The 15160-nt window shown below is 46.3% G+C and overlaps 1 protein-coding gene across 2 annotated transcripts in view; it reads left to right on the top strand.

The window, feature by feature from the left end:
* Window positions 1-15160, top strand: part of LOC117359654 (septin-7-like) — a 202241-nt gene that overhangs the window by 3508 nt on the left and 183573 nt on the right. Inside the window, exon 2 of one of the 2 annotated variants that reach the window (XM_033942850.1) lies at window positions 7521-7620. In XM_033942850.1, coding sequence (XP_033798741.1) covers window positions 7521-7620 — 100 coding nt within the window. Of the gene's footprint in view, window positions 1-7517; window positions 7621-15160 lie in introns of both variants that reach the window. The other variant, XM_033942849.1, reaches the window with a different exon arrangement.

Here is a 15160-nt window from a genome sequence, read left to right as displayed (position 1 = left end):
TTTTTTTTCTACATTGTCTTCTCTGGTTTCTTTTTTCCTTATAGTCTTGTCACTCTCTTCCTTTCATCCACTGTCTACCCTCTCTCTGCTCCTTCTATATATGGCATCTTCTCTCCTTGTATTAATCTTCCATCTCTCCCTTCACCCCTATTATTCTGGCATCCATCTTCTTCCCTTCCCTCCTTCAATGGTCTGGCATCTCTCTCCTCTTCTTCCCTTCCCTCTCCCACACCCCCATGGTCTGGCATTTCACTCTCTCCTCTCCCTTACCCCCACTTCCATCAGCATCTGCCCCCTTTCTTTCCCTCCAACCCAATTCCATCTAGTATCCTTCCCCCTTATGTCTCTCTCTCTTTTCCCTGCACACCAATTCCATCAACATCTACCCCCTTTCTCTCCCTCCACCACCCTTCCATACCGCCCTGACCTCCTTTTTCTCCCTCCACCACCCTTCTATACTCCTCTCTCCCTCCAAACCAACAAGGTCCCATGATAACTGCTTCTGTTGCCTCTGCCTCTGGAAGATGTAAGTGATGTTGGAGGGGGTGGGCCGGCAGACGCAGGGAGTTGCGGCAAGGTTCCACAATGTCTGCAGTTGCCGGTCCACACCTTCCGACGTCACTTATGTTTTCCGGAGGCAGAGGCGGCAAATGTAGTCATCGCGGGACCTTCCTGCACTTCAGTGCGGCTACCAATTCTGCTTCAGAATAAGTACGGCAGCCGTGCTGAGGTGCAGGTGCCATTTAGAGCAACTTGGAAGGTTCTGGATCCAGTTGGCTGTGTACCCCCCTAGGGCTGGCACCTGGGGCGGGCTGGCACCTGGGGCGGTCTGCCACTGTATGAGGGGACAAAAAATTTAAAAGAATGGATAACTTGACCGATTTAGACATGTCACACAATTATAACCACAAAAATGTCATAAAATGTAATTCTAAACTCAAAAGACTCCAGACGAAAAGCAGACTATAGAAAGGAAACCAGAAAAGACCAAACCCATAGTACTAAGATCCAAATCCTAAATTCAGACATATCCATTACGAAGAGACATGTGGATCACCGCTAATTATAACGAGTGAGTCTTTAAAATATGAGACGGTAACGGATAGCCAGACCTGGTGGAAGAAAATGACAAATACTGGAGCCAAAACCAGAGCACTGTGATGAAACTTGAATATGGATACCTTTTTATACTTTTGAGTAAAGCGATGCGAACATGTCAAAGAAAAGAATAAATAATGTGTAAACTAAAAACCAAGAACAACATATTGTAACACCGAACTCAGAATTAAAGAAACATCATGCTAAAAGATGTTAACCCCCCCCATAAAATAGGGCATAAACATACTTAAAATGATGGCTGGTTACAAACAGTATGCCTAGACTATATAGACCTAAAAAGGGCAAAAGTAAACGTATGGGAAATGAACAGCTGATAATACAGAGTGTATCTTGAAAACATAAGCCGATAGTAGCTCAATGACAAGCCGACCGGGTAGATGAAAAGTGAACCTGAATCTAAATTATTGTACAAATGAGCTTCTATTAAAACCAAAGAATAAAACCACAGCACTTGGGAAAGTAAAAAAGGGAGAGTAAAATGGACTTACCAAAAAGGTCGCTGCACTGATGAGATAAACTCGTACACAGAATAAATGTGAACACGCGACAGTGGGGCTATGATATTTGAAAGAGACGCCAAAAAAGTGTCGGCAGTGGATTGAATGCACACTGATAGGGGAGGGGCATCGGGCTGTTAAAAAATCCTGCTTTAATAAATAAATGAAAATACTGGTGAAAAACTAAATAAAAACCCAAAACCATGATAAAATGCCGAACCTGACTGCAAGAGGTAGTGAAAGTAGCATAAGGCACCCGTAGTACAGTTAGTGCCAGAGCTGCTTAGAATAAAGAACCGTGCTGTACATGAGGAGAAAAAAGAAAGAATGAGGTGATAAGATGTAAAGTGCTGGCTCCTCACTGTACCACTTGATAAAACTAAGGAGCGATGTTCTAGAGCAGGGGTGCCCATATTTTTGGGCTTGCGAGCGTATAAGACGACTGGGCGTATAAGACGACCCCCAACTTTTACAGTTAAAATATAGAGTTTGTTATATATTCGCCGTATAAGACTACCCCTTCTTCCGCACACCTTCTGCACAACAAATAAAACTTAAAAGAACATCAGAATTTATTTCAACAATTTTAATTCAAATGTTTACTTACCCCCTCCCCCCAGAGCTGCACAGACCCGACATGTGCACGCATTCCTATAGCAAAACCTGGTTTATTTATCTTTTTAAATAAACTGGCTAAGAAAAGACCTTATTATCACCAGACCCCCCACAGTTAGGAAGCGGAGCAGAAAGGATAAAGCCCGCCGGCGGACCCACTACTCACCGGACGAGCCGGAACAGCGCTCCGTCTAACCACCACATCCCGGCACCGGCTCCCCTCCCCCGTAGCACGCCTCGCTCTCCGAACCCCAGGGCGAGCTTAACCCGGCCGGCAACACGACTTCAATCCATCGCGCGGGCTCACTGGTGGGCGAGCGAGCTAAGTCTCCTCTCATTGGTTGCGCTTTGACGGCCCGCTGCGTGGTAGGCGGAGGCAAAAGGTGAGGCGGGCTGGTGGGCGGGGGAAAAGTGCAGAAGGCGGGGCCCCCGGGCTCTGGTCTGAAGAAGCAGCAAATTGTACCCCTCCCACACCAGTTGGGTTTTGTAAGCAGAGCCGACCCAGGGGCGTATCGTATAGAACGTGATTCTGGCTCCAGATCCTCCTGTTTGCTAATATTTATAGGTGAATAATGATTTCCATTATTTGGGGAATTAGCATCGTTTATGTCAGACCAGCTTGGATCGCTAGTAACAGTGCTTAAACCTTTAGTTATTAAGGTTTCCTTTAACAGTATTAGAAGTCAGAGAAGTCAGACAGGAGGTAAGGAAGGAGATGTTAGGGCATGTAAAGTAAGGGAATGTAAACAGTACCCGGCGTATAAGACGACCCCCGACTTTGGGGAGGATTTTAAGGTACTGAAAAGTCGTCTTATACGCCGGCAAATACGGTACTTTAAAATCACCCCCTTTATCAGCAGCGCATATCAGAAAATTTGTGATTGGTGTCTAAACAGTGCTGCACCATAGGTGCCTCTATTTTTGCACAGGTCAGGCATGACCTATGTTCGATCACTCTAGTTCTAAGTTGTCGTGAGGTTTGCTCTATAGTAAATTACAGGGACAGCAAATAGCATAAATTACCCCCTTAGTCTCACAGGATGTATGCGATGTCAAGAAATATTCCTTATGATCTGAGGGATTCACAAAAGATAAACCTTCCTACATGTTATTACATACGGAGCAGTGTCCGCATTTAAAGTGACCCACTTGCTCACCCTGTCTCAAAACATCCTTCTGATTTTGAACAGCCCCCTTACTTGTAGGACTAATTAACTCCTGGAGATTTTTATTCCTAGAGTAAGTAAGCTGTTGTTATTTGTATATTCTGGAAGCTTGGATGAATAGATAGACAATTCCAATGTTTTTTCAAAGTTTTAGCAAAGAACCTAGTTTTTTGAGAGTGCCTTAGCACACATACTAACTTTTCAGGTTCAGGCTCTTTATATTCAAGGAGTGAATCTCTTTGATTGTACAATGCTCTTGTATAGGCTTTTTTTATACATGCCTTCGGGTATCCACGAGTCTGAAACTTATCCTTTAAAATATTAGCTTGATTTTTAAATTCACGTTTAGTTGAACATACTCTCCGATACCGGAGAAATTGTGAATATGGAAGACTTTTCCTGAGATGTATTGGATGGGAGCTAGAAAATTCTAAAAGAGTGTTTCTGCCTGTTTCTTTCCTATATATGGATGTCTCAAACTGATTTTCATTTATTGTAATTAATACATCCAAAAATGGGATTTTCACCATATCAAAAGTTATATCAAACTTAATTGTAGGTAAACAGTTGTTCAAAAAAATCTATAAACAAAAATAGATTCGGTATTGTATCTTCCCATAATAAAAAAATGTCGTCAATATAACGACACCAGAGAGAGACCTTCGAAAACCATTTAGATGTGTATACAAATTTATCTTCAAAGCTAGCCATAAACAAATTAGCTAGTGATGGGGCACATGTAGCTCCCATAGCTGTTCCACTCAGTTGTTGATAAAAGACCTCCTGGAACATAAAGTAATTTCTCTTCAACGATATAGTCAATAATTGAATTAAAAATTTAGATGGTACTTGGTGCGGACGCATCCTTTTATCCAAAAATTCTTCTATAATAATTAGAACCAAATCTTGTGGAATATTTGTGTACAATGAACGTACAAGAGTTACTAGTATTGTAGTTCTTTTAGGTTGAGATGAAGACAATATCTGCAAGAAATGAATTGTGCCCTGAATAAAGGATCGAATTAAAGGCACAAACGGTTTTAAAAAAACATCTATATATTCCTTCACCCGTTCTAATAGTGAACCACATGAAGACACTATCGGGCGGCCGGGAGGGGAGGTTAAACTTTTGTGGTTCTTAGGCAAAATATAGAAGAAAGGTATGTTCGGGTATTGAGGGTTCAAAAAATTCAGTTCACTCTGAGTTATAAACCCTTGCCGATATCCCAGTCCCACAAGTACAGATATTTCTTTCTTTTACATATTAGTTGGATCGTCATCTAAAGGAATATATACAGAAGTATCTGTTAGTTGACGTAGAATTTCAGATGTATATTGTTGACGATCCAGGATCACAATTGCTCCTCCTTTGTCGGCACGTCTTATGATAATGTCCTGGTTCAATTGTAGAGAAGAAATTGCTTCACGTTCCAATTTAGAGATGTTCCACGAGTAGAAAAATTTTTCAGATTCCAAACATTCAATATCTTTCATCACTAAGTCTTTGTATAGACTTGGCGCTGGGTCCAACGGACCACTTGGAGTCCAGGAGGATTTCTGTTTGACTACTGAGCGGTCCATTCTATCATCACTGTTATTAGCAAAATGTAATCTGAGCTGAAGTTTTCTAAAGAATTTTTCTAGGTCTACCCTCAATTGGAGTGAATCAATTTTAGACTCAGGCACAAAAGTCAAACCTTTGGAAAGGATCATACTCTGCAGTAGTCAGTTCATAATGAGATAAATTCACAATTGCTATTTGCTCTGTTGTTGGGATCGAGTATTGGGTCGTATATTGTTCTGGTTTCTGCCTCTGGTTTTTCTCTGCCCTCTGCGTCTTCCTTGATATCCTCGAGGTAAAAAATTACTACCATCACTTGCTGAGGAAGAGTTTGATGATAAATGAAAACGTACTGATTGTTTAACTCCCTCGTTGGTTTTTTCTGGGTTTGTTTTCATCCATAAATAGACATACCCTTCAGAGTAATCTCTCATCTCTTTTGAATTTCTTGATCTTTTGCAGCTTCAGGTCTGCTCTTACTTTTTCAAGTTTAGAGTCAAGTAAACCTTTTTGAGATTCAAAATCAGTTTCATTTTGCATAGTTTGCATTGTTGTTTCAATTCTTAATTTTTCTTCACTGATCTTGCTCTGGGCGGTGCGGATAATCAGTACCATCAGCTCAAGGGAACAACGGTTTAAAATTTTGTTCCATTGCGAGACAAAATTCTCATCATCATTATACAGACGTGGGGCTTTCTGCATTCTAAGTCCCCTTGGTATTATCTCTCTCTTACAGTAATCTACTAAAGAGGCACTGTGAAGCTCCTGTTTAATTAACCCCTTCTGTAAATTGAATAGATGATCCCATAGTGATATATTAGAAGTAGAGATATCACCAGAGAACAAACAAGGAGCTTGTAGGGTAGATTGCCATTCATGTTCAGTAAAGCCCAGGCCAGTTTGCCATGAAGTCGCCATTTTTTACTGCTTGAGGTCTTAGTATAACTGTTCACACAATACAAGCTGAATATCTTCAAAATTAATCACCACACAAATGATATTCATATATTCGTAATATCAGAAATCCTGTGTGAAGAATTGAAGCACAGGATTTCTGATATTACGAATATATGAATATCATTTGTGTGGTGATGACTAAAAATTATGCCAGGTGTACACCTGGCTGGGCCTCCGTATGTACTGATCGCTGGACTTGATAGACCGAAGGTCTGATCTAGAGATGGCGCTTCTTATGTTCTTAAGTCTTGTTCCTACTTACATTTTAGAAAACTACTAAAATCAATATTTACACAATTTCTAGAACACTAATACGATCTGATAAGTTTTGTAGATCACTGGGAATGTCCAGTTTTTATCTTTTTGTGAACCGCATCGATCTATAAGGTTTTGCGCTCTAGAAATATTAATATAGTGTAATGTACTAGCAACTCTTTTAAACTGGGAACGTGTGGCATACTGGTTAGAGCTACAATCCCCATGCTGTTCCTTGTGACCCTGGGCAAGTCACTTAATCTCACCATTGCCTCAGGTACATAAGGTAGAGTGTGAACCCAACGGGACAGATAGATAAAAATGCTTAAGTATCTGAATGTAAACCACTTAGGCTATAAGTGGTATATAAATACTAACTACTTAACTAAAAAGAACCAAGTGGGATATGTTTCACTCAATATTGCTAGATAGAAAAGCAAGAGCGGGGATAGAAATACATTCTATGCAATTGGGGAAATGCTGAAAGCATTAGATGAAGATTTGGGAACTGCTTTTTCAGTTTCTGTATAAATTTTTTTTTGGCTTGGTTTTGTTTACTCTAGATTTCAACAGCTCTTCTCGATATGATTTGTTTGTCAAAACATGGTCTTGTTGATGTTGGAACTATTAGTTGTTTCTGGAACTTGGTCAGCATTGGCCCTTGTCGCACCATTGTCTGTTTTTCAGCTTTCCTAAATTTGTGTAGATCACAGCTAGAATAGATTTCTATATTGACTGAGTTTTGAAGTTGGTGTTTTAGGTGAACTAAGGCACACCAGAAACACACATACATCCTGAACAGGACTACTGAGAGATAAAGCCAGGCCTAGGGCAAAGGCAAACAACGTAAGGGTTGCTGCTTCTACACTGCTCTCCTCCCCCCTCCCCTCCCGGCACCATCGTCAAAGGTAAGGTAAAGTTCATTCCCACCCGGTCTATCTTCACAAGCCTTTCTCTCAAGGGGGGTTGCCTGCAGCGACTCTCGCATGCTGTCTGCGGCTCTCTGCCAAGTCAGGAAGTTACATCAGGCGGGGGCGGGAAGCGGTGGAGAGGAGGTTTCCATATCAGCTGCAGGCAGCTTGGGGGAGTTTCTGTCATTGCTGCTGGTAAACCCTTGAGAGGGAGATGCAGGACTGTGGAGCAACCCTATTAGGATGGCTTTTATGGTCAGTGCCAGGTCCCTCTTGGAGACCGAGCCTGGGGGAATCTTGCCTCCTGCCCTGCCCTCCTTCCCCACAGCAGTGTTAGATGAACTGTGGTTGTTGGAAGGTCTGATGGGCACAAGAGGAGGCATTCTACTACTTCAGAACTTGTTTTTCACTGTGACTTTTCCTTTTATATTTACAGCAGCAGCGGAATGTGGATGGCTATGTAGGTTTTGCTAATTTGCCAAACCAGGTATATCGGAAATCAGTGAAGAGGGGCTTTGAGTTCACTCTTATGGTGGTGGGTAAGTAACAGCTCATTTCAGTCTTTTATTCTTTCACTGTATGATAAAAATTATTATCCCAGGACAAGCAGGCAGCATATTCTCTACATGTGGGTGACGTCATCCATGGAGCCCCGTCGCGGACAGCTTTTCAAGCAAACTTGATTGAAGATCTTAAAGTTTGCTAGTGCTGCACCGCGCATGCGTGTGCCTTCACGCCCCACTAGAGGGCGCGTCTACTCAACGTGGTCCTTAGTTCTTAGTTTTCCGTGGAGCCAGAAAGCCCTGTCTCTCTTCTTTGCAAATCTAAGTGCCTTTCTTGCACCGCGGCTTCTTTTATTATTTTATTGGAAGTTGCTGTGCCGTGTCTTTTCTTCTTTTCAATCGACTTTCAAAAAAAAAAAAAGATTTTTTTTGTTTTCTGCGAACCAAAGGTTCCCAGTTTTTCCTAGGCTGCCGGGCCTCGTAGTGGCCACGGCATTTCTTCCTGCCTTATGTCCCGGCCTCTTACCGAGTTTAAGACGTGCACACAGTGCGGTCGGGTGATCTCCATCACAGACCTGAACTGTTGGTGTATCCTTTGCCTGGGTGTTGACCACCCTACGGAATCTTGTCCTTGTTGTGCCACCCTTCAGCCTTGGACTCTTCGTCGATGGCGGGCCAAGATTGTGGCTGAGGAGATGGTGTGAAGAAGAGGGATTTCACTTCGTGAGGAACTGGACAACGTTCTGGGGCAGGAACAAACTCTACAGGAAAGATGGACTGCACCTGAGCTTGGCGGGAACTAGACTACTAGCAAGCAACGTCAAGAGAGGAATAGAGCAAGCTTTAAACTGAGAGGAAGGGGAAAGTCGACAGTCGACTAGGTGTTGATGATTCGGAAGACAGTATCCCGAAAAGATACTGAGTGGGAAAAGTGCTGGAAAGACACCATGAACGTCAAGCAAGCAACAAAATACCAATGGAGCCAGACAAATCAGGAAAGGTACAGGAGGAATCTACTACATGGGGAAGACAATAAGGACCAAGAAGAAGGGAATGAACGTAAAGAGGAAACATACCATGCACCACAGGGGGAAGACAAGAGAGACAATAAGTCTGCAGAACGTGAAGAGGACGGAACAAATGATTAATCGCAAGGGAAAATAACAAGAAAACAAAACTATCGAAACTTAAACTGTATGTACGCTAATGCAAGAAGCCTGAGGAACAAAATTGGGGAACTAGAAACCAGGGCCAAAGATGAGAATCTAGACATGATAGCAATCACGGAAACATGGTGGAACGAGGACAACAAATGGGACACAGCACTACCAGGGTACAAGCTCTACCGAAGAGACAGGACACAACAGAAAGGGGGAGGAATAGCACTTTACGTAAGCGATACCATTCAATCGACCGGAGTGGACACAGCAACAACAAATGGCCATTTGGAATCAATATGGGTTAAAATACCAGGAAGAAAGAGAACCGAGATAAAGATAGGACTGTACTACCGCCCACCCGGGCAAACAGAAGCAATGGATGAAGAACTGAGAGCCGAGTTGAGGCAAGAATGTAAAAACGCAAACACCATAGTCATAGTAGATTTCAACTACCCGGGGATACTGGAGCCATGGAGCTTCAAAATGTTCAAAGGAATTGGAGTTCCTAGAGGCTGTGCGGGCTGCTACTTGGAACAGCTTGTCAAGGAACCAACGAGAGGGACAGCTATTCTGGATTTAATCCTCAATGGGCTGGGAGGACCTGCCCAAGAAGTGGAAATAGTAGGACCTTTAGGGAACAGTGACCACCACACTATCCAATTCAAAGTGGAACTAAGTATGGCAAAGGGGAGGAGAACCATTGTAACAACGTTCAACTTCAGGAAAGGGAACTATGATGCCATGAGACAAATGGTAAAGAGAAAACTCAAGAACAGCTCCAGAAAGGCACAGACGGTGGACCAAGCCTGGACTTTATTCAAGGACACGGTGAACGAGGCGCAAAACCGGTATATACCCAGATTTAGAAAAGAGTACAGAAAGAATCAAGCGAAAGACCCAGCATGGTTAACCAAAGAAGTTAAGAAGGTGGTAGGAGATAAGAAAAAATCCTTCAGGACGTGGAAAAAGGACCAAACCGAGGAAAATTAGAAAGAGTACAGGAAGCACCAAAAAGAATGTCAGAACAGTAAAGAGTCAGAACAGTCAGAACAGTAAAGAGAGAGTATGAAGAGAGACTTGCAAAGGAGGCACGGAACTTTAAACCTTTCTTTCGATATGTGAAAGGGAAACAGCTGGCAAGGGAGGAGGTGGGACCCCTGGACGAGGGGGACAGGGAAGGAGTAGTAAAGGAGGAAAAAGAAGTAGCGGACATATTAAACACGTTCTTTTCGTTGGTCTTCACGAAGGAGGACACATCCAATGTACCGGAACCGGAAAAATTCTTCAAGGGGGACCAAGAGGATAAATTATTGTGCATGGAGGTAAGCCTCGAAGACGTACTCAAACAGATAGATAAGCTAAAAACTGACAAATCTCCAGGCCCGGCGGAATCCACCCAAGAATACTAAAAGAACTTAGAGATGAAATAGCGGAGTTACTGCAGCAGATTTGCAACCTATCCTTGAAAATGGGGGTAATACCGAAGGACTGGAGGATAGCAAATGTTACACCTATCTTCAAGAAGGGATCCAGAAGCGACCCGGGGAATTATAGACCGGTCAGCTTAACCTCAGTTCCGGGGAAGATGGCTGAATCACTAATCAAGGACAGTATCAATGAGCATATAGAAAGAAATAAGCTGATGAGAACAAGCCAGCATGGTTTCTGTACTGGAAGATCTTGCCAAATGAACCTGCTGCACTTCTTTGAGGGGATAAATGAACATTTGGACAAAGGTGTCCCCATAGACATAGTATACCTGGACTTCCAGAAAGCCTTTGACAAAGTACCTCACGAGTGCCTACTAAGGAAACTGTGGAACCACGGGGTGGAAGGGGACATACACAGATGGATCAGAAACTGGCTGGCGAACAGGAAACAGAGGGTAGGAGTAAAGGGACACTATTCTGACTGGAAAGGTGTCACGAGTGGGGTCCCACAAGGGTCAGTGCTGGGACCACTGCTATTTAATATATTTATTAATGACCTGGAAACGGGGACAAAGTGTGAAGTTATAAAGTTTGCGGATGACACAAAACTCTCAGGTAAGGTTAGATCTGTAGAGGAATGTAAAGAACTTCAAAGGGACCTGAACAAACTGACTGAGTGGGCAAATAAATGGCAGATGAGCTTCAATGTAGAGAAATGTAAAGTTATGCACATAGGGAAAGGGAACCCGATGTACAACTACACGATGGGGGGGATGGTACTGGGGGAAGGCAACCTAGAAAAGGACTTGGGGGTTTTGGTGGATAGAACAGTGAAACCGGCGGCACAGTGCGCAGCGGCCTCAAAAAAGGCGAACAGAATGTTGGGCATCATCAAAAAAGGTATCACTACCAGAACCAAGGAAGTAATCCTCCCGCTGTATAGGGCGATGGTGCGACCGCATCTGGAGTACTGCGTTCAGTACTGGTCGCCGTACCTTAAGAAGGATATGGCGATTCTCAAGAGGGTCCAGAGGAGAACGACAAAAATGATAAAGGGCATGGAAAACCTCTCATATGCTGAGAGGCTGGAGAAGCTGGAGCTCTTTTCCCTGGAAAAGCGGAGACTTGGAGGGGATATGATAGAAACTTATAAGATCATGAAGGGTATAGTGAAGGTAGAGAGGGCCAGATTCTTCAGACTGGCGGGGGCAACAAAAACTAGAGGGCACTCAAAAAAATTGAAGGGAGATAGGTTTAGAACAAATGCTAGGAAGTTCTTCTTCATCCAGAGGGTGGTGGACACCTGGAATGCGCTTCCAGAGGGGGTGGTAGAGCAGAGTACGACTTTGGGGTTCAAAAGGGGATTGGACGAGTTCCTGAGGGAAAAGGGGATCCAGGGGTACAACTAGAGGGGTACTATACAGTACAAAAGGCTATAAAGTAATAGAGTAGTAGAGTAATAGATCACTACAGGTCATTGACCTGGGGGCCGCCGCGGGAGCGGACTGCTGGGCATGATGGACCTATAGTCTGACTCGGCAGAGGAAATGCGGATAAGACCTTGACCCCGGTCTCAGTCTTGACGTCGGCCTCGAAGACCTCGGTCCTGAGCAAGTCTCCCTCGACCTCGAAGGCCTCGACAGCTCCGGCCTCAAAGACCTCGGCCTTGGGTAAGTCTCCTCTTCCTTCTTCAGGTTCAGCTCAGCTACCAAAGAAGCCGTCCTCGGAGTCTCTGGCCAACCAGGCAGTGAGTGTAGTCCTGCCGGCCTTGACGAGACCTCCTCCTAAGTGTGCCTCCACATTACGGGAATACTCTACATCGAGGTTGCCCTCAGTGGAGCTCACTACTGCACCAGTTCGTCCAAACCCTTTGGTCTCGGTGCCCATGTTCGAGGATATGCTTAAGGCTGTCTTAACCTCGCAGATCTCCTCTGCTTTTGCCAAGCTTGCTCCGGCCTCGACCCCGCTAGTCGTTGACCAGCCTGAGCGTTGCGCCGAGGGATCTCGAGGCAAGGTGTGTCGGTCTTGACACTCGTCCTCAAGTGCCTCCTTGCCTACTCCCTCGTGGCGGACTTCTTCTTCCTCGGTTGAAGCACCATCCAAAACGTACTTCTTCCTCAAGGCAGCGGTCCGCCAAATGGCCCAGGGACTCTCCCCCGAGGCGGGGTAGGTCGCCAGGCCCTCGCACTATGGGGTCCATCAAGGCATCGGACCTAGTCCTGTCTGACCCTCGTCTTCGCTGTTCTCCCGTGCCGTCTCGGTCTCCGCACCGAAGGGCTTTGAGGTCGAAGACACCAGCCTCTCTGCCGAGTCGGAAGGACTCTTCTTCCCGAGGCTCGCCGAGGCAGGCTCCCCAGACCTCCTTTCCTCGGACCCCTGGGTCCTTGCCTTCCGGGCTCTATAAGCGCAGGCTGTCGTCGACTCCCCCTCGTTCTCTCAGAGGGGCCTCCTCGACGTCCATGATTGTGGACACTGACCTGCCAGCGCAGTACTTGAGGGAGGCTTCCCCCTTGTTTTCTGCTGCCCCGAAGTCCCGCTCAGCTTCGCCCCTTGAGGGGCATTCTGCAGGCAAGCCATCCTCCTTCACCAGGTTCATGATGGACATGGGCAAAGCACTGCAACTGGACCTCCAGTCGGGATCCAAGTATACCCGGGAATATTTGGAGGAGATGGAGCTTCCTTATCCACCAAAGGAATCCCTTCACCTCCCCTTGAACCTGGTTTTGCAGCAGACTTTCTTCCGGAATTTGGAGACACCTTACTCTATTCCAACCATTCTATCCAAGATGGAGTCCAGGTACCAGATGGTCCCTTGTAAGGGGTTTGAAAGGGCTCAACTCTCCCACCAATCTTTGGTGGTGGAGTCTTCTTTGAAGAAGTTTAATCCTTCCAAGGTCTACGCGGCTGTCCCGCCGGGCTGAGAAGGCTGGACTGACAAGTTTGGTAGGCGCCTGTACCAGAATTCAATGATGGCGAACAAGGTCCTAAACTATAATTTTACTTTTACATCATATCTGAAACAGTGCATCAAATCCATGCCCTCTTTTCTGGAGGACTTGCCTGTTCCTCGCCGGACGGAATTTCGCCGGCTCATGGATACGCTGTCGCAGATTCATCTTTATATGTTCCAGGTGACCTATGATGCCTTTGAACTCTCCTCAAGGGTTTGCACCTTTGCGGTAGCCATGCGCCGCCTAGCCTGGCTCCACATAGTTGACATGGATCTGCAGGACAAGCTGGCGAATCTCCCGTGTTTGGGCAACAAACTCTTTGACGACTCCATCGAGGTAGCAACCAAACGCCTCTCCAAGCATGAGCGCTCCTTTGCCTCCTTGGTCAGGATCAAGGCAAAGCCCGCTCCTCCTAAGTCGTACAAGTTGCCTCCCCGGCGTTATCCCCAAAAGTCCACGCCAGCTTTTTCCCAGCCGCCTCCTCGGCATCCACAACAGCAGAGAGCCCCTCAGAAGCCTCAGACCCCTGCGGCGGCTAAGTCTGCGTCATCCTTTTGACTACCCCTGTGGGGGCGGGCCGGGCCCCTTCAGCCTCGCACCTTCCCACCTCCCTATAGGGGGCCGACTTCATGTCTTTTATCACCGCTGGGAGCTGATAACTTCGGACAACTGGGTCCTCTCGGTCATCAGGGAGGGGGTATTCTCTACACTTCCGGACTCCTCCTCCGGACCTGCTCCCAAGAGAGTGTCCTTCAAACAGAGTATAACTCCCCCTTCTTCTCCAGGAAGCGCATGCTCTCCTTCGCCTCCAGGCGGTGGAGGAGGTCCCCTTGTGTCAGCAGGGCACTGGATTCTACTCCCGGTACTTTCTGGTTCCCAAAAAGACCGGTGACCTGCGCCCTATCCTGGACCTACAAGTGCTGAACAAGTTCCTGGTCAAGGAGAAGTTCCGTTTGCTCTCTCTTCCCACGTTGTATCCCCTGATTGACAAGGGGGACTGGTTGTGTTCCCTGGACCTGAAAGAGGCCTACACTCACATCCCGATCCATCCGGCCTCTCGCAGATTCCTTCGCTTTCAGGTGGGAGACCTTCACCTGCAGTATCGTGTCCTCCCTTTCGGGCTTGCTTCGTCCCCACAGGTCTTTATGAAGTGCCTCGTGGTGGTGGCGGTGGCCCTGCGGTCACAGGGCCTTCAAGTGTTCCCGTACCTCGACGACTGGCTTATCAAGGCATCGTCTCGGAGGGAGGTTATTTCAGCGACCCAACGGACTATTACGTTCCTTCAGTGTCTGGGCTTCGAGGTCAACTTCCCCAAGTCCCAGTTGTGCCCCTTTCAATCTCTGCAGTTCATTGAGGCGATTCTGGACACGGTTCGCCTCCGCTTGTTTCTGCCTCAACCTCGGCGGGCCGCCCTCATCTGTCTTTGCCGGCAGGTCTCCCTTCAGTCCGCAGCCTCGGCCAAGCAGATGATGATCCTGTTAGGTCACATGGTCTCCACCGTTCATGTGACTCCTTTTTGCCAGACTTCTTCTCCGGGTGCCCCAGTGGTCCCTGGTGTCTCAGTGGAGACAGGACCGGGATCCCACCTCTCAGCACATTGTGGCGACTCCCTCCTTGCGGCGTTCATCCGTTGGTGGACGCTCTCTTCCAATCTTTCCAGAGGTGTTCTCTTTCTCACGCCCCCGCCGCAGAAGGTCCTAACAATAGACTCCTCAGCGTATGCCTGGGGGGCTCACCTTGACGGCCTCCGGACTCAGGGTCTTTCGTCGAACGCCAACCGTCTCTGCCATATCAACTTGCTGGAACTTCAGGCCATTTTCAGTGCACTGGTTGCCTTTCGGCATTTGCTTCAAGACTGTGTGGTCCTGGTCCACAAGGACAACCAGGTGGCGATGTATTATATAAACAAGCAGGGGGGTAAGGGTTCCCTGTCTCTGTGCCGGGAGGCTCTTCGGCTCTGGGAATGGGCGATACGCCACAACATCTTCCTTCAAACGATTTACATTCTGGGCGAGTGGAACTGCCTGGCGGACAA

Source organism: Geotrypetes seraphini, chromosome 4, assembly GCF_902459505.1.
Source record: "Geotrypetes seraphini chromosome 4, aGeoSer1.1, whole genome shotgun sequence".
In the NCBI taxonomy this organism is placed as follows: Eukaryota; Metazoa; Chordata; class Amphibia; order Gymnophiona; family Dermophiidae; genus Geotrypetes; species Geotrypetes seraphini.
This window is presented reverse-complemented; position numbering and strand designations above follow the sequence as displayed.